This window comes from Fukomys damarensis, unplaced genomic scaffold (assembly GCF_012274545.1).
Source record: "Fukomys damarensis isolate Sample0158 unplaced genomic scaffold, DMR_v1.0_HiC HiC_scaffold_15, whole genome shotgun sequence".
In the NCBI taxonomy this organism is placed as follows: domain Eukaryota; kingdom Metazoa; phylum Chordata; class Mammalia; order Rodentia; family Bathyergidae; genus Fukomys; species Fukomys damarensis.
The window spans coordinates 56,899,794-56,924,408 of record NW_022900927.1 but is presented as its reverse complement, the minus strand read 5'-3'; the positions used below and the strand labels follow the sequence as shown (position 1 = coordinate 56,924,408).

Below are 24,615 nucleotides of genomic sequence, written 5' to 3'. Positions count from 1 at the left end.
GCATTGCCACCGGCTGGTGCCTGCTGAGACCAGCAGCGTCCCCCGACGACACTGGGATGGGCACAGAGTACACACAACTTTCCCCAAGGCCCTTCTTGCTTTCATTCCTGCTTTGGCCGTTTTAATCAGTGACCTGGAAAACCACAAGCCTAGCGCAGGGATGGGCAACTCCGATAGCGCCACAACTCACAAGTTGGGTTACTTGCTCTGTAAAGAGCCCCTCGTTCTCTCAGTTATTCACCCAATGGACCTGTCTGAGTGTTCTTTGGACTGCCAGCCCGCTCTTAGTTGCGAGGCAGCAGGTTTCTTTTGTCTGTCTGGAAGATTTACCTGATTAGGAACATCCAGGCACTGGGAAGAAAGATCCTTGACAAAGCCGCAGAGGTGACGCTCAATCTTAAAGTCCAGGTGGGATAATTGCAAGCTCTGCTACACTTCCAACATCCACACGCTGTTCCCAGACCTTCCCACGGACGAGCTCACATTACTCTCCTAAGGACCCTTCAGAGTAGGTGCTATGTTTAATCCTCATTTTATGGGCAAGGAAAGTAAGGCCCAGAAAAGTCAAGTAACCTTCCTAGAAGTCAAACAGGAAATCTCAGGGCCAGGGTCCCCTCCCAGATTAGTGCACAGAGCGGTTAACCCCTTGGCCTTTGGATGGGAGTAACTCACTTCCCCAAGGGCAGTAAGTGCGGGCAGTGGTTAAACAGAGGCCAACCATCAGCTGTGAAAATGACCTCTGGCCTTTTCGGTCTTTCTCGATGGAGCAAGAGTTTCAGAAGGACTTGCCTGTGACAGGGAGCCGTTGCTTAATGTGTGTTTGTGGAACAGACGAATGAGTGGAGATTGCCACACTGCTGGGTGTCATGCTTGGCCGTCACAGTGCCTTGTACAGTTGAGAAATTCCAGACAGTCAGGAATCTGCTGTTTAAAAGCTGCCCTCGGTGGAGGAGAACGCAGACAGAGGGAGAAACTGAGGGCCCCACCAGAGGGGCAGACAGACGACAGACAGACGCTCAGCAGCCTGTACCCTTTCTGCTTCTTACTAAGCTACAGAAAGCCAAAGGGACACAGGGTGCCGTCGCAAATTGCCCAAGGCATGAATGAGTAAAGGCCCAGGAGGGGGTGTGTTTTGAGAGGCCGTCCTGTCCGAGAGGACCACACCTCCCCGGCCCCTGTCCGATAAAAACTCTCCCGGGTGACTGTCGCAGAGCGGAGCTATGCCCAGGTACACGGTGCACGTGCGCGGGGAATGGCTGGCGGTGCCCTGCCAGGGCGCACAGCTCACGGTGGGCTGGCTGGGCCGCGAGGCCGTGCGGCGCTACCTGAAGAACAAGCCTGACAACGGCGGCTTCGCCTCGGTGGACGACGTGCGCTTCCTCATGCGCCGGTGCAAGGGCCTGGGCTTGCTGGACAACGAGGACCTGCTGGAGGTGGCCCTGGAGGACAATGAGTTTGTGGAAGTGGGTGAGTGGCTGCAGGGGAGGGGGACGGAGCTTTGTCCTCAGGGTCCTGGAAGGGGCTCTACTGTCCCCCGCATTTCAGGGACAAGGAGGGGCGCAGTCACATTTGTTGAGCGCTTGCTCTGAGTCAAAGCTCTGGTGTGAGATTCTCCTCCACCTCTGGCAGCCAACAGCTACGCAGAGAAGCACATCTTGCAGATAGCTAGTAAGTAACAAAGCCTAGACTCAAGTCCAGTTTCTGAGTCATCTTGAAGGTCCTTTCGCCCTCTGATAGCCCTCACTGAATGAGAAGCCAGCACGCAGCACAGAAGCGATGGCATTCGGATTCCCAGGACCACACAGCCGGGGGTGGGGAGCCAGGCGGGCTCCATCCTGAACCTCTGTTTAAACTGGACTTCAGGAGATCTCTGCCTCTCACTCTCCTGTGTGAAGATGCTATGACCACGGGAAGTCACTTTCTGTCACATCTATGGGCAGTTCATGGCCTTTTTTTTTTCTTTGGTACTGGGGATTGAACTTGGGTCCTTGCGCTTGCAAGGCAGGCCACCGAACCGCTGAGCTAAATCCCTGGCCTCGTGGCCTTTTCTTGATGTCAGAGTAGCCCAAATGTGACTCTGCTGATTTCTTTGTTTTTGTTTTGTTTTGGTGCCAAGGATCAAACTCGGGTCCCTGCACTTGCCAGGCAGGTGGTGGAGCCACTGAGCTAAATCCCTGGCCTATGCTGATTTCTAAGGACTTTCTCTTGCCTTCTTGTTTTAGTTATAGAAGGCGATGCGATGTCCCCTGACTTCATTCCCTCCCAACCAGAAGGAGTTTACCTGTATCCTTTCCCGCGGGCCCTTTGGTCAATTCTAGGGGCTGAGGCTTTTCCACAATACCTCATATTTCCCTTTACCTGGCTTCAGATACAGCAAATACCAGGAGCCTAAAAAGGTAAGCTGCAAACCACTTCCTTTTCCTTTGAGAAAAGTGAGTCCCCCATGTGAGGAAGAAGCCGGTGGTCTCCATAAGATGTAAAACAGGCTACCCAAGCACGCATCAGGACTGGCTTTTCAGTTCTAGGGAGGTGCAGTGCCTCTGCATTTCTGACCCAACCTCCTGTAAGAAAGCTGTCTTTAATTGGAACATTAATGTTGCACAGCAGTAGTAAAATCTCTGACACATGGAAATGGGCTTCTGCTTAATTGTAGAGCAATTAAGTTGTTCACACAGACTGAGATCCCTTCCTTTTGCACAGTATATCGATTTAGACGGGGACAGCCTGACCACGGACGATCTGGTCAGCTTGGGGAAAGGACACTACAAAATAAAGGTATCAGGGGAAGGGAAGAATTTTCGGGCATTTCTACCGGACGTGGAAGTCGCTAACATACACGGTTCTGACCCAACATTTCCCTAGCTCACTCCAGTTGCTGAGCAAAAGGTACAGCAATCCAGGGAAGTCATAGACAAGATCATAGAGGAAAAAACAGGTATCTTTTTCCTTTCAGGTCTAAAAGCCTTTTTTTAGACAAAAAAAAAAATCCTTCCTGCATCTAATTGCACAATGTGTTTTTTATTCTAGTTGTTTATGGCATTACTACGGGTTTTGGGAAATTTGCCAGAACTGTAATTCCTGTCAATAAGCTACAGTAAGTTTTGAAACAACGTAGGTTCATATTCCACCTTCCTTATCTTTGAGATTTTTTTTTTCAACATGGAAAATTGCTGGTATTTCCCCTACTTTACAGATGAGCAGGGTGGGGTTGGGGTAACGTGTGCAAACTGGTAGTGAAAACACAGGCGGGTTGGTATCCTCCATGGCATCTGCGAAGGATCTGTCCAGCCTTCGTCTTTCCAGCGGAGGAAAGATTTCTACCTCGAGGTATCTGAGAGTTTTTATCTTTCTCTTGCAGGGAACTTCAAGTCAACTTAGTTCGTTCCCATGCTTCAGGTAAATCATTCAAAGTGCTGGGCGCCTCCTGGCTCCTGTTTGATTCGATGAATAAGGGTCACAGTGCAGTGTGACCCATGGGCACAGACAGCCAGGAGCAGCTAATGTGTCCCCGGCACACTCCAAAGCTGGTGCTGCGGCAGGGGAAGGGGGCAGAAGCCATCCGACCAGATAGTTTTTTTCTGCTGAACCTTAGAAATGGGAATGGGCAAAGCAGAGGGACGGTTTGGGAGGACAGAGGGGCCACACTGCAGACTAAGTGGCATATTCAGGGGAGAGACCAAAGGCAGGAGCCTGGGGAAGGAGTCAGGATGGGCCAGCTGAGTGGGGACGGTGGTCAAGACTCTGCACCGCCCAAGATGGAAGAGCCAGAGCCACGGCGCCTCGAAAAGGGTTCGGGGGAGCGGGGCCCTGCAGCATAGCCGGGAAGGGAACTGGGGCTCTGTCTCTGTTGGGAAGCTGATGCTTTGAGAAGCGAGATGGGCGCGGGAGAGCCATACAGCGAGCGGCAGAACAAGGAGAGGACCCCGAGCTGAAGAACGAAGGTCCGAGTGAGGGACGGAGGCCACCGGGAAGTGGGAAAGGGTTTGGCCTCCCTGGAGCAAATGCCAATGTTGCTTTGTAGGTGTTGGGAAACCATTCAGTCCTGAAAGGTGCCGGATGCTCTTGGCACTGCGGATCAATGTCTTAGCCAAAGGATACAGTGGCATTTCCCTGGAGACCCTCAAACAAGTTATTGAAATATTTAATGGTAAGGCAGTGAATCCCCTGCCCTTCTGTAGAGGCTGGGCGTGCCCTGCAGGGCAGACACGACTGACTGCACGCTGAAGGGGTGTCTGAGATAAGAAGATGAGTAGAAAGTGGGCCGGGCAAGTTAGAGGATATCCAGGTAGAGAGAGGGAAGTGAAGAGGCAGAGACAGTCCTGTGAATTATCACCACCCTACAGCACCCTTGGCTTAGCAACTGATGACTATAAGGCTAGGATGGAACTGGGTATGGCGGCGCATGCTAGTAATCCCAATGCTTGGGTGGCTGAGACAGGAGGATCGCAAGCCTGAGGCATGTCCGCACTGTAGAGCAAGACCCCTCCTGAAGAAAATAATAAAAATAAAACAAACCCTTTAAGTCTGCGCTAGACAGAACTTTGATTCGGTGGTTTCCATGTGATGACAAAAATTGCATCAAATCGTGTAGGGACCCCCACCCCAAAGGCCCCTTCAGTAATCCCAGTGGGCAGCTGGGAATCTGAAATCATAATTCTCCCCCGGCGATGGAGACCAGCTCCGCTTGCACACTGAACCTCCTCCTGATTGCTAAGGAGGACCCAAATGTGCTCGACGACTCACCTAATCGTGAAGCAGGGCAGTGGCAGCACATTAGGCAGCTCAACCCCGTGGCACTTCCTTCTTTGATGGGAGACTGGATTTACAATGCTTAGGGAACACTGTCTCCTCTCACAGGGAAACATAAACCTAGGCCAGCGGGAGCCAAGAGCTCCCTGAGGGAAAGGAGTAGAAGAGCAGCAGAGCTGTGCAGTCACACAGGGCAGGCCCCATGCTCGGGCACTGTCCCGGGGCACAGGTCACTCATAAACACCAGGTGCCAACCGGGGAAGGGCAGTGTGGATGCCCAGTCTACAATGATGCCCTACTTTGATGATTCTGGCGGAACCTCTCATAAAACAGTACATGTTCACTTCTAAGTGGCAGACTGGGTGACTGGCAAAAAAAGAGACTGAGTTACCTATGACTGCCAGCATGAGGAAACCATGTTAACACTTTAGCATGACCTTCTAGAACATTCTCTGCGAGTGTTTTAAGGTAGACATTTCTGTGTTTCCCAACATTCTCCAGTAGCTTTTGATGGCTACACAGCATTTGGTCATATGAACGTCCCTTAACTCCATATTGAGATCATGTCTAACTTTTTACTCTTATAGACAAGGCTGTAATGGACAACACCTAGTTCCTATCACACCTTTGAGATCCACTGCCAGAATTTCTAGAGGAAATTCTAGAAGATCAGATTAGCACTTACACATGTTGAAGGCTTCTCCATGGGGGTGGGAGGGCCTTCTTTCTTCCCTCCTTCCTCCCTCTTTCCTTCTTGCCCCCCTTCTACCCTAGCCCTTTCTTCCTGCAGCAGCTCACTGGTCCCTTAAGAGTTTGCTGCACATTGAGGAATTGTCTTTGCCTAGGCGTTTATGCCACAAAGTGACCCTAGTGGAGTGGTCCTCACCGGCACCACAGGGATAACCGGAACCAACCCAAGGATAACGCTGATGTCACTGGTGCCTGCTTCTCCCGCAGCCTCCTGCCTGTCCTATGTCCCAGAGAAAGGAACCGTTGGTGCCAGCGGAGACCTTGCCCCGCTATCTCATCTTGCTCTTGGGCTAATTGGAGAAGGGAAGATGTGGTCTCCAAAGAGTGGCTGGGCGGAAGCCAAATACGTAAGACTTTTATAAAACGTCTGTCTACTATGGGTGCCGGGCACTCTTGCGTGCTTTCTGTCACTTAGCTTTACAACGGTGCGGTGAGGAAGACACTGTAACTCTTACACGAGTGACGAGACAACTCAACCTTGGAAGTCAAACTAGGCAGGGCTGTTACTTCTCTACTTGACTGTCAGCTCCCTAGATCTGGGGGGACCTCGGTGAGAAGATACAGCTGCTAGTGTTAATCTAGGAATTTATTCTGCACCCACAACATTTCCAACATTCATTGGTCACACTTTGTCACAACTGCAGGTAAGAGTTGGTCTCACCAATGCAGAGCTGTGGATCGTAGTTCTTGCTGTGTAGCCTGGAAAGCAGTTTCTATTTTCCCCCTAGCTCTCTCCCTGGTAGATAATGAGAAAAGCCTGTTTTCCATAAGCTTTATTGCTTTCTTCATCCATCTCCAAATTCCATCACAGCAACCCAAAGCATCATTGTAAGTGTCATCCCTGATCAATTTCGGGGAGGTCCTGTAACAGTAAGTAAAAGGGCAGAGGGCCAAGGGGGAGGAACAGATTAAGGGAGTAGATTATTCTTTGGGGGGACACTGGTTCCAGATCATCTGTCTTCTGTACCACCTCTTCTTGATGATTTCTCTGTGGACGGTGTTTCCCCAACCACCTTCGTAAAGCCGTCAGCCTGACTTTCTAAACAGCCATCCAGTGATGTTCTGGTTAAAATCTGTAATGTTCCGCGTTATCCTTATGATGAAGTCTAGATGTCACGTGGCGTTGCAGGGCTTGCCTGTCCTGCGATCCGCTATCGCTGAGACCAGAGGTCGCCTGCAGCTGGAACATGCTGGGTGCTAGGCAGAGGGCCCTGCGCGCGAGCCTGCTTCTCCTTCCAGCCTGCCTCATTCCCTTTTCTCCTTCCAAAGAGTCTGCTGCAAAGCTGCTCCACGGGTCCTTTTCTCTGCCTCCCCGCAAGTCCCTTGGTGCCCTCATTGCCTGCTGTCCTGGCAGCTTATGTGATTATCTCCCACGGTACCCTCCATACTTCCTGCACCCTCACGCACCCAGCGCACTATTACTCTCCTCCTGAGCTGGTCTGTTTCTATTTTTCCTACTCTTAGGCCCGGCCCAACACCCCGAACCGAGCCTGGCATGCAATGGGCGCTTCTCTGGCTTTAACTTCTTCCTTCATCCCTAGAGGGACCTTAACTCAGTGAGTCCTTTTGCTGCTTTTATTTCAGGGAAAACTATTCTTCTCCTTTCCTCCAGGTTCCTGCCTGCATCGGGTAGTGGGGATTCCACAATCCTCTTTTCACTGCCGTGCAGATTTCCTGGCCACAGCCTGCTCTGAGGTTCTGACAGCGTTTAGGGAGAGCAGAAATGAAGGTGGAGACGCTTTTATTTAGGTCGATCTCTGGAAGCAGAGCACGTGGACAGAGTGGGAGGGGCCCAGCGTTAGCCTGGGGCAGGCACGTCTGCAACCAGCAATAAAGCAGGTAGCCACTGAATGCCGGCGACCCACAGAGCGAGAAACCAATATTGATTGCGTAGACACTGCTGCAGCACAAAATTTACTTGGAAGATAAGTTTGTTTTCAGACTGAAAATCAGAACTAGAGACTACAGTAGTGAACATGAACAGAACCAACTCATTTACGTCTAATCTTCTACAAGACGGACTTTGGGACATAAAGATCCCTTATTGGATTCCATACAGAATCAGTAACAGACTGGTATTTCATTTGATGCATTTTTTTTTTTTTTTTTTTTTTAGTACCGGGGATCAAACTTGGGCTCTTGCACTTGCAAGGCAGGCAGCAGCACCACTGAGCTAAATCCCCAGCCCCTCATTTGATGCCCTTTTCATCCTTTACATCTTTCTATAGGTCCTGCAAGCCCATGGACTAAAACCAGTGGTTCTGAAACCAAAAGAGGTAAGGAGGTAGAAGGAAAATTTGTTGGTATTAACGAGCCTTTCTGTACGCACTGTGCTCAGTCGTTACATTAATCTCACTGGTTCCCTAAAGCAAACACAACATACATGTGGCTGAAAGTTGCTGCTTGAAGAAAGGACCCTCCTGTGAGCCTTTCAACTATTCTTCAGGCCACAAATGTTGGGGATTCTCTTAGGAACTGAAATTTCGAATCTGGTTCGCTGGCGACTCCTGGGAGATCCTCTAAGCCAAATTAAGCATTGTTTTTGGATATCTTGTCTACGATTATCTAGAACTGTGAGAGGTTAAAGAAGAAATGTGAGGCGACAGAGAGCTAACTGTCATACGTGCAGCCCCTGCTCCAGAGCTGCACGGCTGCCTTGAGAATAGGGAGCCTACCACAGTCTGTTCACCAGATTTCTGCTAACGATTTCACATCTAGTGGCTAAATTAGCATCACAGACCTGCGCTTTAGAAAACACAGATTAACAGTTCTGCTGACTGGCTGATATCTCTTTTACGAAAGCAAACGATATGAAATCCACTTGTATGGAGGTTACGGCAACAGAGTTGGGAATCTTTCTCTCCTCCCCCAAAGGGTCTGGCGCTCATCAACGGGACTCAGATGATCACGTCCCTGGGCTGTGAAGCTGTAGAGAGAGCCAGTGCTATCGCCCGGCAGGCTGACATCGTGGCGGCCCTGACCCTCGAGGTGCTGAAGGGCACCACCAAAGCCTTCGATACTGGTCAGTAGCACTTCCCTTCAGTTGTGCGTCCAGCCAGAGCCAGTGGGGCAAGCTGGCTGAGGTCTTGGAGTGGTGGGGTTGGGTGCCCATGGCAGACCCAGGAATGTCAGCACCTCCCCCAGGTTCTGCCACATTCGATCCTTGCAAGGACCACGTTTTATAGACACGGATTTGGGAGTTGAGTGACTGCCCCAGATTACTCAGTGTGTCAAACTAAGTATTTTAGGCATCTGCTTGCAAGACTAAAACTAGAGCTGGACTAGGTTTGGCCCTGACCAGAAAATTGAAAGAGGAAAACTATAGAACTATAGGAGTCGCTTATGCAGAATGCAGTGAATTTCTTACTCTACTGAGAAGTAGGACCGTCTAAGTGTGACCTGGTTAAGTTAATTCACTGCTGGGCTGGGGATTTAGCTCAGGGGTGCCGCCGCCTGCCTTGAAAGCTCAAGGACCCGTGTTCAATCCCCAGTACCAAAAAAAGAAGAAGCAAAGTCAATTCACTGCTCCAGTTCCCTGCTATCCCTGAACCAGTTCTTTTGAAGAGGATCCCAGTGTCCCGAGTTCAACTCCAAGGAGCGCCACCCTTGGATATTTAAAGTAGAAAGAATTAACTCCATAAGGATGGTTTCACTTTGGGAATTAAGTTGCTAATTCTGCATGGTGGTAAGGACCTGTGGGACTATTGAGGCCATGCCGGCACCTTGAGTAGTTCACTGCAGTATCAGAACTGCTCAGACCTTTTTCCCTTCCTCAATTTCAGACATTCACGCTGTTCGCCCCCATCGAGGGCAAATTGAAGTTGCTTTTCGATTTCGGTCACTCTTGGACTCGGATCACCACCCATCAGAAATAGCAGGTCCGGCACGTGCATGAGTGAGCTTATTAGGTTCTGTATTCCATGGGAAGACGTGACAATTTGCTCCTCTCTCCCCTCTACGCCCACAGAGAGTCACAGGTTCTGTGATCGTGTGCAGGATGCATACACCTTACGCTGCTGTCCCCAGGTAAAATTAAAAAGCCTATGCATATTCTCATAGAAAAAGAGGAATGTGTTAGGAAATCATGTCATGGCCAGTTATAATCCAAATTTTCTTTACTACCCTCACTAAAAATGATGTATGTCGTGCTTTAATTTCTCCAACTATAAACTTTCTACTGTATACACTGACCTGTTTTCTTTTGAACTGCTTGGATTAACTTCTTTTCAGAGTCCAATAGACAACTCACCGTGTTCGTTTAGTGCAGCAGCTAAGTGGAGTTGAGTTTTACTGTTTCTCCCTGCACTGGGGAACTCCCTATTCCTGAGTATACCCTATCTGCCTTTCATAATCAGACATATAATCAAGGGTAAATTATTATCATAAATGATGCTGTGTGGCTTGAATTAAAAAATGCAGCTGACTGGGCCTGATATTAGGGTTCCTGTATTGCAGATGTGGGATTCATTTGCATGAGGCAGTTGATAAGAAGCATTTTGAGAAACAGTACCAGCTTGTGCCAAGTTCCAGCCTAGGGTGTGATACAGAGTCCTCCTCATTGCGTTTCATTCCACAAGTTTGTAACTAGCCAGCTGATTAAACAATAGATCAACGATATCTCTAGGAGGCTGGGGAATGGAGCTCAGGGGGAGAGCCCTCGCCCAGCATGTGTGAGGCTCTGGGTTCCATCCCCTGGACCAGGTAAAGAAAAGTCTGTGAGACGGACTTGTCAGGTTAATTCTTTTCAACAACACATCCTGGCTTACGACCTCCCTGTCATTCGAAGAGTGACAGCCGACCCTGCGTGACAGGTGCCATGATCAGTGTCTTCCACATGTCAAGTCTCCCTTCGCCCATTGAGACAGGTGCTTTCTCCTGCTTTGCAGGTGGGAAGGTGAGGCTGAGAGTTGAATGGCTTGCCCAAGATCACACAGTTACACCCTTATGTTTCTTGGCTTCTGAGGGAAGCCAGACAGCAGGCGAGGCTATAAAGCGTGTGGGAGACCTCCAGGTGGTTGCCTTATTCGTGTGCATCCTGACTATTCATGCCCTGATGTGGGACCTTATGCTTGATCAATGACCCCTTCCATAGTCCCCTCCAAGTGACCTCTGTGAGCCATGTCTAAGAGTTTGTCTGCATTGTCTTAAATTCTTCTCACAAGCTGTTAGGTAAGATTCATTGTCTGTTTTCTGAGTCTGTTTCTGTTTCAACTATAAACTTAACTAACTTGCCCACTTTCTACCCCTAACCCTCTGTGTCTGGAGTTGACATCCTTTCTCTCCTGTACCTTGCTATTTCGTATAGATTACTCTACTGTGAATGTATGTTGTAATTGGTTTGGTCCAATTTAGTTCCGTGAGAACCCAAAACATTTAGCAGAGTTATCTTCCTATTCTAAATAAGCCAAGTGAAATTTTCTTGGTTGCAACTGCAAAGCACTTTTCAGGAAAAGATCGAAGATGTTATAGGAATCCTGGTACCCTTAATGGAGTCCATTAGTCATGGGTCTTACTTTGGCTGTGTTTTAGGTCCACGGTGTGGTGAATGACACAATTGCATTTGTGAAAGGCATCATTACCACAGAACTGAACAGTGCAACAGATAATCCTGTATCCTTTGAATGCCTACTAATCTGCATTTGTAGATCTCCAGCTGGTAGTTTTAGGATTTGCCTAAGCAGTCATTGTGTGGAGTGTCTGCGTTCTGTTATTCTACTCCATAGGTAAATGAATGAGTACCTGAGGCTCGGAGGTTCTAAATTGATGCACCGATTAATTGCTACACAGATTCAGAGACTGGAGAGAAGACCAAGGCCAGTGGTTGGGGTAGGTTCAAGGATGAGAGTAGAAGAGATGCTAATGGGGCCGTGGCTATATGTGCAGAAAGTCACTAAGCTGATTTAACACATGCATCTCCAACACTCTGAAAATCCAGACCTTTACAGTGAACACAGTTGTCTCTCAACACCTGCAGGAGCTTGGTTCCAAGACCCCTGTGTGGACACCAAAATCTGCAGATGCTCAAGTCCTTGCTATCAAATGGCACCGTATTCACAGACAGCCCGTGCACATCCCATATATTCTGAATCATCTCTAGATTACTTCTAATACCCAGCATAATACAAATACTACAGAAAGAGTTGTGAGACTGTATTATTAATCAGAGTATTATGACAAACAAAAGTCTGTGTATTTTCAATCCTGATACAATTTTTCCCCAGATATTTTCAACCTGAGATTGATTGAATTCACTGATACTAAACTTGGGGATGCAGAGAGCTGCTGGTATTCTTTAGCCCCATGGGAAAAAACAGCTTTTAGAACCAGGAAGAAGGATCTGCTACAGTCCCTCCCTGAACACCTGCTGGTTTTAAGAAAGGATCATAGATTGGCATTGTCTCTGAGAGTAAGGCTATTTAGTGAGTCTAAAATTTGCCTCCTATTTAAAAGGCTTTGAGAGGAGAACCAACAGCTGTCTGTCGGCAAAGGCTAGCGTGAGATCACCAAGTATAGAGTGTGGAAAACACCGCAGCCCTGACTGCTGAAGACATTTCAGGGGTTACTCGCCAGCAAAGTCCTCCCTTCAATGGTCTCTTGTCTGGAGCACAAGCTCATGATCCAGCTGAAGAAACAGAATTTGCTTTCAAACGGGCATCTTGGTTTTTGTTCTGAGTTTCAGCTTACAGACTTTCTCAGTGCTGATAGTAATCACCAGACTAGCACAGTTGCAGTGGGTGGGAATCTCTAACCTCAAGAGAAAGCACAGTTTCAGGCGCTACCGGTCTTTGCCCCCACTGGGTGGACACTGTTTACTGTTAATGTATTTTTTTTTTTATTATTTTGTTTTTGTGCTGCTTTATGTCAGCAACTGCTTGCAGGAAGACCTGTCTCTTTCCTTTTACCCCACGCTTGTACAAGGTCACCACTTCAATGTTAAACATAAGCCGGGTTATAGCTGAAACCATCCACAAATGTTCCGTTCAGCCTTAACCTGTTTTGAAAGATGGTCTTTGCCAGTAGGGGAGAGACAATTTCTGGAGGAAACTTCCACGGTGAATACCCAGCCAAAGTAAGCTTTTAAAAATTGCTCCTGGCCCCGAACACATTTTCCAATACAGGCCAACTGACTGGAGACATTCTTGCAGGCTCTGGACTTCTTGGCTATTGGCGTCCATGAACTTGCGGCTATTAGCGAGAGGAGAATCGAAAGGCTCTGTAATCCTTCCCTCAGTGAGCTGCCCGCCTTCCTGGTGGCAGAAGGGGGCCTGAACTCTGGATTCATGATAGCCCACTGTACAGCTGCAGCCCTCGGTAAGACCTGGCCCCTCCCAGGACCCAAGCCCTCCATCCAAGGGCCTTTGGATGGAAGCATCCAGTCTGGCCTTCGCATGAGATCTCACTCCACCATTGTTTCCAGCCTCACTTGGCGCCCATGAAGCAGGGTGACTCCTTTCACATCTTTTAGAGGAAACATAGATATGTCAAATGGTATTTGCTGAAACACGATAATGTGATTCTCAGGGTGTAAATGGACAATTTCTTTATGGGAAGCAATTTGACACGGAATAGGAACTTCATCTTTACAGCTTTTCTCCAAACCGAAATTTGAAAATTATCCAAAGGAGAAAAGAAAAGATGCTAACCTTGACAATGATTATTAAACCAGCCCAAGTAATTAAATGCTGGAGACATTCTGTCAGCTGTGCCAACCAGCCCAGTAGGTAAAGATATTTATGCAACATACGAAATGCTTGTAAGAAACAATACGCCCTCTCAGAAAGCTAAACCTCAATGCAGTTGCATCCTTACTCTGATGTGTGAGGGACAGATGGAAGTAGCACAACAGAACAGGCCTGGCACAAAAAGGGTCTCGCAATCACTGCAATAATACCACAGGAGAGGTGCCATTATTATTTTCATTGTGCAGATGAACATCTGGAGATCTGAGGAGTCAAGTGATTTGTTCAATGTTGCACAGCCTGTCAGACGTAGAGGAGAATTCAAACCCGGGCACTGTAGCTCCCATGGCAGAGTTCTCACTCCGGTGAATGAGGATCTCCTTTTAATCAATATCTGATCCTAAAACATGGTTGCCATACTGACCAAACAAAAGTACAGGTCACTCAACTAAGTTGGAATTACTTGAGACATACCTATACCGAAAGGTTATTTGTGTTTTATGTGAAACCCTAACTTCTCCTGTATTTTCTCTAATAACCCTTCCCTGAAAGGCAAGAATTAACCCAGCAGGTGGCTAAGTCAGAGCACAGAGGCTGGGTCTGAACCCCAGCTCTCCTGTTGACTAGCGGGGTCCTGTCAAGTCGCTTAATGCTGCCGACCCTCAGTTTACCCCTGCCTGACAGGAGGAGGATAAGTTTACCTGGGGGGGCTGTTTTTAGGATTAAATGAACGAATACATATAAAGTGTTGGGGCTGTGCCTCGTACATCATGAGCCCTAAATAAGTACCACTTCCTAGAAATATTCCTCCTAAGCCCTTCCTCACCCAAGACTTTCACTAAAACTCAACGCAGCCAACAAACAGCCACGGAACTCACCTTCCTTCCTGATGCCATGTGGGTTTTCTTCCAACTGCTCTCCTGTTTGTTTGTTAAAAGTTCTCTTTGACAGATAGAGACTTCTCATGGTAATGTAGAAGGCGAGGAAATGGAAATTGATTTCTAGGGAAAACATTACAGACATTGGGAAGCCTGGTTTGAATGAGTTTAGCTTTCCGAGCTGCCTATTGAAGTTGTTAATCTTGGCTTGTTAATAAAAATGGTGTTTTGTTTTTTGTAAATTATGGTTCCAAGCAAAGATCACTGGAAGATGCTTGCCAGGCAAGCTCTCAGTTTAGAGTCTCAGGACCTTATAGTGGCAGAACGTGGGAGGTCCTGAGCACATGGGGTCCAGCTGACCACCCACCCTCCTTTAAACCTGAGGCCTTGTGGGAGAGGACAGAACTGAAGTCATCCTTGAGATAGACCGAAGAGGAGAGATTCTGCGTTGGACCCGTTATGACTGCTGAGGCTGGGGAGAGAAGGTCCTGGGCAGCATAGTCCTCAGACACAGCACAATGCAAGTTGGGAGCTAGTTAGACCACAGTGTCTCAGGCCCCACTCCAAGCTCAGTATCTGGGACTCAGTCCCAGAGACATTGCTACGCATGGTCAGGCTCGGAGGCCCGAGTGTAGGTGTCCCCTCACTGTCCAGAAGGGTCTCCGGTTGCTTAAACTCCGAACGCCCACTTCCTTCATGTTGAACAGCCTGCACGACTCCATCCTGCCCAAGGTCTGCAGGCCCAGCCTCTGCCCTGAAACCTCTCACTTGCTTCCTTCCTTGTACCAGAGTAACCTTGTACCATCTGGTGTCTGGGGTGTGAGCAGGAGCTCCTGGACAGGGTCTTCCAGACTAGCAGAATTTCTCTCTCCCCCCCGCCTCTCTCTCTGCTTTTAAGTAGCGGGGATTGAATGCACAGCCTTTGCACTGGGCTACATTCCAACCCATCCATTTATTGTTTATATTTATTTTTAATTTTGAGACATCGTCTCACTAAGTTGCCCAGGCTGGGCTGCAAATCGCCGTCCTCCTGCCTGAGCCCCTCAGTGTGGGGACCACTGCGGACCCCACACCCGGCTTCTGTGGAGACACTGGAGAAGCCGCACGATGCTCGGGCAGTTCACCCTCCTAGCAGCACTGCTTCACATCTCTGGTCTCTTGCAGTTTCTGAGAGCAAGGCCCTGTGCCACCCATCGTCCGTGGATTCACTCTCCACCAGCGCCGCCACGGAGGACCACGTCTCCATGGGTGGATGGGCAGCCAGGAAGGCCCTCCGGGTCATCGAGCACGCGGAGCATGGTAAGGCTGGCAAGGCTGGCATGGCAGGGCCGGTGGTTCTCAAAGTGGGGTCCCCACAGGCAGCATCAGCCCAACCTGGGAACTCATTAGAAATGCAGGTTCTGGGGCCCTCCCAGGCCTACGGAGTCAGATCCTCCAGGGAGCAGAGGGGAGCAAGCTGTGTTCAAAGGGTCTTCCAGATGATTCTGATCCTCCCTGGGGGTTAAAACCAACCAACGTGCAGACAAGCTGGTTCCTTGGCAGACTTTTTTTTTTTTCAAATGAGAATTTCTAAAGCATATTCAAAAGTGGAGAGAATAATAGCACCATGAAATTTCATGCTCCTCACTGTGATTTAGCAGCACAGTTACTTCCCTTTTTCTTTCTCTTTTTCCAAATTATTTTTCAGCAGAACCCAGTGCCGTACGTTTTATTCCTACAATCTTTCTCTCTTAAATAGGAATGCTTTCTTCAACACCAAGGAAGCTATTGTCACATCCAACAAACTTCAACAATATGTCCGATATCACCCCCAAATATATATTCAAATTCCCTGGTCACAGAATCTCAATGTCACAACACTGGATTTGGTGAAATCAGAGTGCAGGCCCACATTTTAATTTTGGTTGTCATGATTTTGAGCTTCTTTTGATCTAGGATAGTTCCTTGTCTGCTTTTGTTGTTGTTGCTTTGTTTTTTGTTTTCCCTCTTGCTTTTGACTAGTTGAAAAACCGGGTTAGTTTTCCCAGAACAAGACTGACATCCTAGTTTCACCACTTAGCTTCCCTGTGGTGTCATTTTTAACTGATTTTTAACCGTAAAGACTTTTATTTATTTTATTTGTTTTTTTGAGACAGAGCATCACTGTGTGTAGCCAGGCTGGCCTCAGACTTGCAGCAATCCTTCTGTGTCAGCCTCCCAACTGCTGGCTCTATGGGCATTTGCCACCACGCCCAGTAACCGTAAAGATTTGATAAGATTTTAGGTCCAACCTGTTTGACAAAGATGCATCATAGGGAGAGGACTATTAGGCCACCCCCTCTCTACCTTATTTGCAATTTGTTTTTATAATGAAAATCACCTTCCTTGAGACATCCTCTCAATTCCTAAGTTTATACAGCAAAATTGCATGAATACTATTGCATAACAAGGGTGTCACTGCTTTAAAATAAATACGACAGCTGAGTATTCTTTTCTTGGGTTCAGCTATTTTGAGATATAGCCCATACCCCTTACCAGCCACCCATTTAAAATGTACAGTTCGGAGATGTTAGTACAGTCACCGAGTTGTGTGGCCAACATCACAGTTACACAACATCTTCATCAGCCCCAGAAGAACCTCAAACATCACGTTCCTATTCTTTCTGTTCTCCCCAGTCTTTGGCAAGCACTGAAGTAGATGTGCTTTCTGTCTCTATGAATGTGCCTGCTCAGGGGATTTCGTGTCAATGAAACTGGATAGTTTGTCCTCTTGTGTGAGTAGCTCCTTTCATTGAGCACATTCTGAAGGCTCACGTGTGTTGCCACGGGTGTCGCTACTCCATCCTTCTTTGTGGCCAAATGACCTCCTGTTGTGGGAATCAATCACATCTTGTGTATCTTTTCATCAGCAGAAGGGTGCTTGGTGGCTTCCACCTCTTAGCTGATGTAAATAATGCTGTGGAGGGCCGGGGATTTAGCTCAGTGGTTCCGCCACCTGCTTTGCAAGCACAAGGACCCGAGTTCAATCCCTGGTACCAAAATTAAATAAATATGTAATGTGACCATGGGTCTTCACTTCTCAAGAGTGGGATTGATGGATCATATGATGACTATATTTCTCTCTTTTGAGGAACTGCTAGACAGTTTTCCAAAGTGGCCACACCATGCTGCCTTCCCGCCCGCGCTGTCTGAGGGAGCCAATTGTTGGCACCTACGGTGTGTTCCGAATGTTCCCACACTGGACCCTGCACTCTGGCCAAAAGCTTAAAGACTCGACTTTATTTGTCCTCATGTCTTCTGTCCAGTTCATCTTCCACAGATGCCAAATCAATCCTGTCAGCTCGTGGTTGTTCTTGTTTTCACCATTGTTTCTCTGTAGTCACTCATCCAAAAAGCAAGATGAGCTTTTGCAAACAAAATGTAGATCGCTCCGTTCCCCTTGTGGAAAATTGCTGGTTACTTCCAAATACTCAAACCAAAGTCCAACCCTCTTCCTGGGGCGTGTGAAGCCCCACATGATCTGGCCTCTTTGCTCCATCCTGTTCTCTGCCCTGGAACTGTGGTGATGTCTTTGTACCCGCCAATGAGCACATCCTTACCTCTGCACTTTGCTGGACCTTCTGCCTGTATCTCTGTCCCCAAGGACTTTTCAGGGTTCCCTTCCTCACCCCAACAAGGTAGCTGCCCACTTCTTCATCTCAGATGCCTTTCCTGACAGCCTCAGCTAAAGGACCGACTGTTTTTCTTTTTCCTTTTGTTGTGTTTTCTAATAGCACCTAGTACCTCCAAGATATTTAGGCTTGTGTGCCTCTCCTTCACAAGGGCACGAACCTTGTCCCTCCTAGCCACACCCCTGCAAGGAACTGGGGCCCCTAGAGCAGGGCTCTGTACAAACTTGGTGTTCAAATGTTTGCATGACAACAAAGTTGGCACACTGGGTCCCAGTGGTCCATCTAGCTCATCAGGTTTTGTTCTTTCTTCCTTTTATATCAAGAAGTACAGTTAGCAAAAAGAAAATAAATTAGCAATTTGCATTACAGGATGCTCATCACATAAATTTGTTTGATTACAGATATTTGGTAAACACCTGTAACTCTTGGAATCCAGTAAGACTAAATATAAAGTATAAGATAAGAACCTGCTTATTACAGCATCTAGTGATTCATCATTATACAGGAAACTAGTGTGGGAGGGGAGGGGAGAGGAGAGGGGTGAGAGAGAGAGAGAGAGAGAGAGTGCATTCTACCTGGGTGGGTGCAGAGGCATCCACCGCCTGTGAGTTAAGCAGTGAATGAGGTGTACCTGCCTTCTGCCCTTTTGGAAATTAAAGTCTACGCAGGGAGACAAACATTGGGTACCATTGTGGAACCCTTTAAACAGTTGATAAAAGTCTAACTGAAGAACAGAGTTGCAGGAGGATACCAGTTGATCAGATCTAGTATAAAGAACTAAATCTGGTCTAGTATAAAAGGAGCAGAAAAAGCTCCAAAGGAATATTGAAAATTAAGAGCTAAACAAAATATAGGGCTAATTTGTGTCTCTGTGTGAGTGTGTGTACAGTTGTAGTTTTGCAAAGGAAAGAAGGAGTATATGCACAATATAAATTGTTTTTGGGTGCATTGAGATGATAGCAATTATAGAATTCCAAAGCTCAGGAAAGAACTGGGATCAGTAATGAAGGTCAGTGTTCTCTGCAATGAGGTAGCTGAAGACTACTAGAAGTAAGAAAAGGGACTACCAGGAGAAGAGCCTTGTGGGACATTTGTCCTGGGGAGGAGAGGGACCTGAAGTGTAGTGGCTGGCTGGAGGAAGCGGGGAACACTTTCAAAGAGCTAAGTGGCAGAGATCTGGAGGGTATGAGGCCAAGGGAAGCAGTCTTTTCCTAAAATCAAGATCACAGGTGTACGATAGCCTCAGAGATAGATAAAGGAATAGAGTTCACATTTTAAATCCTCGAGAATGTATTTGCAGTATATCTAGGTAGTGCTGTTATTTATTCGCTCAGGATAGATTTAGTTCATGTAAATTATACTCTGTTAAGATGAAGAAAACAGCACATGAAACTAGAAGGCATCTAGGCCACAGGACATCTGCTTGTTTCCAAATAGATGAGAACCGCATAAGAAACATCCAGCTAAATCAAGATACATTGACTTCCTTGAATTTTTACCATAGAGGGGCATGGTTTTTATGTCCTCGTTGATGGCTCTAGGGAGAACTGCTGGCTATGACTAGCGGAATGTCACAAAGGCGGAGGCAGCAAGGTTTTGCCGATGTGTTTCCTGCTTATTTGTGAAAGCTTACTTCCCAACTTTTTCTGCTTTGGGACTATCTGTGAGCCGATATCCCCTCTTCTGAGGCAGCACCACGCCCCTAAGACTTCCCGAGCATCGACTGTGGTACTCCGTCTCACAGCCCATTTGCTCTGCACGATACCCCTGACAGGTGGGTACTGCTGTCATGTGGGGCAGGTCAGGAAACCAAAGCCAAAGTCCAGTCCAAAGGTACACCGCCTTAGCTTTAACCCCACGTGTTGGTTCAGGTTGCCACCTTACCCACTCCCTACGGTGATGACAAACACCAGCAGGCTCTGCTTCATGACTCCATCTGATTGCTGAACATGGGTTCTTGTGAAAGTCATCTCGAAATGAAACCTGTGAATCGAGGGTGTGTGTGATTTGAGCCAGATCTTTGTGGTACCTGTGAAGCTGGGGGTGAGGCAATGAACTTGTCAATTTGGCAACATACTATTACTTATTCCCAATCATCTATGTAGCTTTAGATGGAAAAATATCTCTTACCCAACAACTCTCCACACAACTGCTTTGCTCAAAATGATCACCTGTTTCCTATTTCCACCTTCATGTAAATTTCAAGTTGTTTTTAGTCGTGTTATTCACTTGAAATATCTGGCACAAAGACCTTCATCAAAGGTTGGAAGGAGCCAGTTAAATGAGCAAGTGAGTCAGTGACTGCCCAGCAATGAATTCCATAATGTCCATCTCAAGCCTTTATTTTTAAATTTTTTTGTGTGGGACTGGGGATGGAACTCAGTACCTTGTACTTGCAAGGCAGGTGATGGCACCACTGAGCTAAATCCCTGACCTTTAAATCCTCAACCCTTTAAATTCCAAAGTCTGCTAAAACTGACATTCTAGAAATAAATATCTTGCCAACTTTAAGTTTTGCCGTGAAACAATCTTTATACATTGTCTCTTAACTAAAATGTATTATATATTCAGTGTACCATACTTTGCAATACACCGTAAATATTAAAATCTACCTTTCTCTATATTTGATATGGTCTAAATTATGAGGAGTTTTTATAGAAATATAATTCAAGATTAAGCCATTCTGAATTCCATTATTTGCCAGGAAAAGTAGCTTATTAGCTTAAAGTTGATCAGGTCATTTCAGTGGTTAACCCATATGGAGTATTAAAAAATATCTGTCTTGTCTTTCAATTTATGAAACAAATTACAAACTCCATTTAGTACAGAAAGGTCACAAGGGACTGGATGAATAATCTGCTGTGGACATAAGAGAAAGTTCACGTCTTCTAGTCTGGTGTTCATACTTTATTCCTGTGGACTTGGAAACTGTGAGAAATAAAAGATCTTGGTGGAAAGAAAACATAGTTAATGGAGCTGGACTCCAGACCAGGGTTGAGCATTTGTTCTGACTTCCTCTCTTCTCCAAACCCGGCTAACAAACCTTGGTGGAGAATGTGAACATGGGAAATGATAAATTCTAACTTCCGGAGGAGCCTGCTAATCTGTCCAAGTAAACGTCTCAGTTCTCCCCTTCTCACTACTAAATATACAGCGGAGGGGTTAAAAACACAGGCCTGACATGATCAATGATACCAAGTCAATTTTGTGTGACCCATCGACGGAGACTCAATCGTCTTTTAGTGGACTAGCAATGGCTGTCGACCTCAGGTGATTTCTATTCCTCAAGCATGAAGTCAAATGTGAATCTGTCATTGTCTCCACATTTTTGTTTCAGTGCTGGCCATTGAGCTGCTTGCAGCCTGCCAGGGCATAGAGTTTCTACGCCCACTGAAAACAACCACTCCCCTGGAGAAGGTCTATGACCTGGTGCGTTCTGTTGTAAGGTACGTCCACAGGTTCCTGGAAGTCACACCAGTCCAAACTGTGAACCTTGGCAGTGCTTCATGTTTGGCTGATGGGTTATTATGCTCTCTCTGTAGGCCCTGGATAAAAGACCGCTTCATGGCCCCGGACATTGAGGCAGCACACAGTTTGCTCCTTGAGCAGAAGGCAAGCTGGCTACCAGACTATTTCTTAGTTTTGGGCTGTTATGGGAAATCAAAGTGAGAGGGAGTGGAGAAAACTTGTCTCATTCTGTTGTTTCCTGGCTGTTTCTTGGGAGTGAACATGAAAGTACAGAGACAACAGGCAAGGCCACTACAAAGCTGTCTGCTAATCCCGTAAGGGCCCTGTGTTGCACTCAGACATTGACTACCTGAGGCTTAGAAGCGGAAATGAATTTTAAGGGAGTTTTAGAACAGATATTTATGGAGAGAAAGTGAGATGAAAGGTTTGTAGATCTTGGCTCCTCAAAGAGTCCTATTTTGTTCAAGCGAACTTTGATTCTGATAATGTTAGCACAACTCCCACTACCAGGTAAGGTGCAATGGCTGCATAGCCCTGGGTAGATAACGATGCAGGCTGTTACTTCAGAGGACTGTGAGCCTGTCTGCTGCTTTCATGTGGCCCTGCCCCTGGTGGGTAAAATGTGCCTTTACCTTTACTGCTTATTTCTCTGGTTACGTTGGCTGTAGACTTAGCTGACTGACACAGATGTCTAGCATGCTGATTCTTCCCCCCTCCCGCTTTTAGCCTTTTGATTTGTAAATATCATATTGCCTAAACAATGATGGCAAACCTTTCAGACATGAGTGCCCAAACTGTGACCCAAAACCACTTATTCATCACAAAGTGCCAACACTACAGTTAAACCTGAATACTAAGGTTTTAGTTTAGCAAAAACAATTCACACATTGACATCTTTTGTCTTTTTTTTTTGGCACCGGGGATTGAGCACGGGTCCTTGCACTTAGTGCGGCAGGCCCCCAAACCGCTGAGCCAAATCCCCGGCCCTAACATCTTTGGTCTTAAATGAGCACATGTGCCATACATTTGCCAGCACCGTTCTACAATCACTTGATTTCCCCCAGCACAGTTGCTCTTTTCCCCTGTGATCGTCACGCCTATCATTTCTGAGCACACCATATGCTCTCACAGGGAAAGCCTGCTGCTACCTGCTGCCGACTTTGTAAAGGTAGGAAGGTGTGTGGGGACCTAGCTGTTGAAAGAATACATTTTCTAAGGCCCTCGAGGAGGAAAGGCTACTTGGCTAACCGTGGTAATCAGAGAAAAAGCATCTGCAAACCCAAAAGCAAGGCTTTCATTTGAAAAAATGTATGCTTAAAAGAGAATACATTGGTGGGCAGAGGTAAAGACAAAAACCATACCTGAGATTTGTTTCTCAAACTTGAACCCACACGTGACTCTCCTGGCCATCTTGTGAAAGTGCAGATTCAGACGCTGCAGGTCCATAGCAGGCGCTGATGCTGCCTGGTCCCAGGTGATGCTGATGGAGCTGAGACCCAGACCACACTTGAGAAGCAAGATGCAAAGGCTCAGAGCACCTGCAGCATGGAAATAGAGCCACGGAGAAATCCAGTCAAGTGCCTTTTGTCATTCAGGGATTGCAGTAGAAAAACACAGTCAACTCATACCTGTTAGCGACCATCCGTAACTCTATCCATGCTGAATTTTCTAGTTTCTATTTGTTGTTTGCTTGCTTGATTGTTTTGCTTCAGAAGAGGAGACCGCTTAAACTTTCAGCACTTTATAATTTTAAAGTCTTTAACGAAACCAACAACTCATTGACACAAATCATGTGTCCAATGGCTCAAAATAAAAGCAAGCAAACAGCCACTCTGTTTCTACTCAGCTAGACAGGATATTTTGCCTTGGGATTGATGTTTAGTCGCATCATGTGCAGAACCAGTGTTGTCAATGTTGTGACTTTGTCCTGTCCTTGCTTCTCAGGTTTGGGATGTAGCTTCGCCTTATATTGAAAAATACAGGATGGAGCATATTCCGGAGTCAAGACCACAGTCTCCAACAGCCTTTTCCCTACAATCTCTGCACCGGAAATCCTCCAAAATCCCAGAGACAGAGGATCTGTAATGGGCTTCGTCGTGGGTTGAAGCAGATGGAGTTCAGAGGAACACACAGCAGTTCTGTGCTGAAAGAGAGAGCTGGGAACTTACCTCGGTAGATGCAGCTCCCCTAAAGCATGACTTGGTGAGGGTGGTAGCAAGAGTATAGTTGCTCAGTCCAGCACTGTGTTCTTGTTCCCTTAATTTGAGATGCACTGGGTGTTTGGGGTTTTAGGAGTTTTCTTTCTTTCTTAACAGTATCAACCTAGCTATAATCACATGGGTCTGTTTTTTAACTCTTCGCATTAGACGTTTCAAATTTGGAAACAGATTGATAGCATTCTTCTCCAAAAAATTCGATTTTGTAAACATTGCTTTCTTTTTGCCTTAAGAAGTTCCTCACTAGTTGACTTTCACTGATTGTACTATGCTGTAATATGACAAATGTTCCTTAATACACATTCAAAAATAATCATTCTAAACCACAAGTTGCTCTTAAGCTACTCTTTCTCCCATTAGTTGAATCACAAAAAAGAGTAGTCAGTAGGCCTTAAGCCGTTAAACACAGAGGTATTAACACCCACAAGAAGTTTTATGTAGAAAGGAGTAAAGAATGAATGAATATAAAGGTTTTGCTATCTGGGTGGCCCTTGAACTGTGGCCTTCACACTTAGCAATTTCACTACACATATTTCCCAAGTGTTGAATGATACACTCAAGTCACAGTTTGGAGTTAGTATTTATCACTTCCTGTGTGTTAGTACTCAAGCCGTGTGTTTATGGAAACCCTGCTAAAAAGGCTCGGCTTCACTGATAAGCGATCCGTGGGTGTTGACCAGCTCCCTCCCTGCAATGGTAATCATTAAAATGAGCCCTATTGACACAAGTCAGATGGACCTGAGGAATATTACCCAACCTGTGTTTCTCTCCCAAGAAGATAAAGGAGCCTCTGGGAAGGCTTCCTGTGATTGGCCAGGGGAAGAATGGGTCGGATGACCTCTTGCCTTCCCAAGGCTGAGATGGGTGACTTTGCACCTGAGGACAGTGGCAGTGGACCCAACAGTGTATTTCACAGCCTGATCGTCACACTTGAGCTACACCTTGTCCACGGGAAAGCTGGGGACCCAAGTAAAATCTTTTGGTTCAAGAAGCAAAACATGTGCTGAGGAACTTGCCCGGCTACAGGTTGTTTTGGGTGCTATTCTTTGCCAAAATGGGAACACGGCCACAGCTGACTCATCCTCATCCCTGAGCTGCAGTTGAGCCAGTGACCCAGCTGTCCAGTGGCTGCTTTTCACTCCAGTATGGGAAGGGCTGGATTCCCACCCACGCCCAAGGTCCTCCGGGACACAGTGACCCTTGATACAGCTCTGTTAGAAAGTGA

At 46.9% G+C, this 24,615-nt stretch overlaps 1 protein-coding gene across 2 annotated transcripts; it reads left to right on the top strand.

The window, feature by feature from the left end:
- The first annotated feature begins 885 nt into the window (after positions 1 to 885).
- On the top strand, positions 886 to 23,846 carry Hal (histidine ammonia-lyase). 2 transcript variants are annotated; one of them, XM_010629168.3, is made up of 20 exons: positions 886 to 1,467; positions 2,223 to 2,283; positions 2,369 to 2,396; positions 2,701 to 2,775; positions 2,863 to 2,935; positions 3,028 to 3,094; positions 3,359 to 3,396; positions 4,022 to 4,147; positions 5,707 to 5,846; positions 7,728 to 7,775; positions 8,374 to 8,521; positions 9,282 to 9,377; positions 9,467 to 9,525; positions 11,029 to 11,109; positions 12,503 to 12,568; positions 12,645 to 12,810; positions 15,221 to 15,355; positions 21,044 to 21,152; positions 21,249 to 21,318; positions 23,119 to 23,846. In XM_010629168.3, exons 1-20 carry the CDS (start codon positions 1,221 to 1,223, stop codon positions 23,257 to 23,259), a joined length of 1,974 nt encoding a protein of 657 aa, XP_010627470.1. In that variant the 5' UTR covers positions 886 to 1,220; the 3' UTR covers positions 23,260 to 23,846. The 2 variants fall into 2 exon arrangements, with proteins under 2 accessions (XP_010627470.1, XP_010627471.1); XM_010629169.3 differs by lacking the exon at positions 7,728 to 7,775.
- Positions 23,847 to 24,615: the final 769 nt, after the last annotated feature.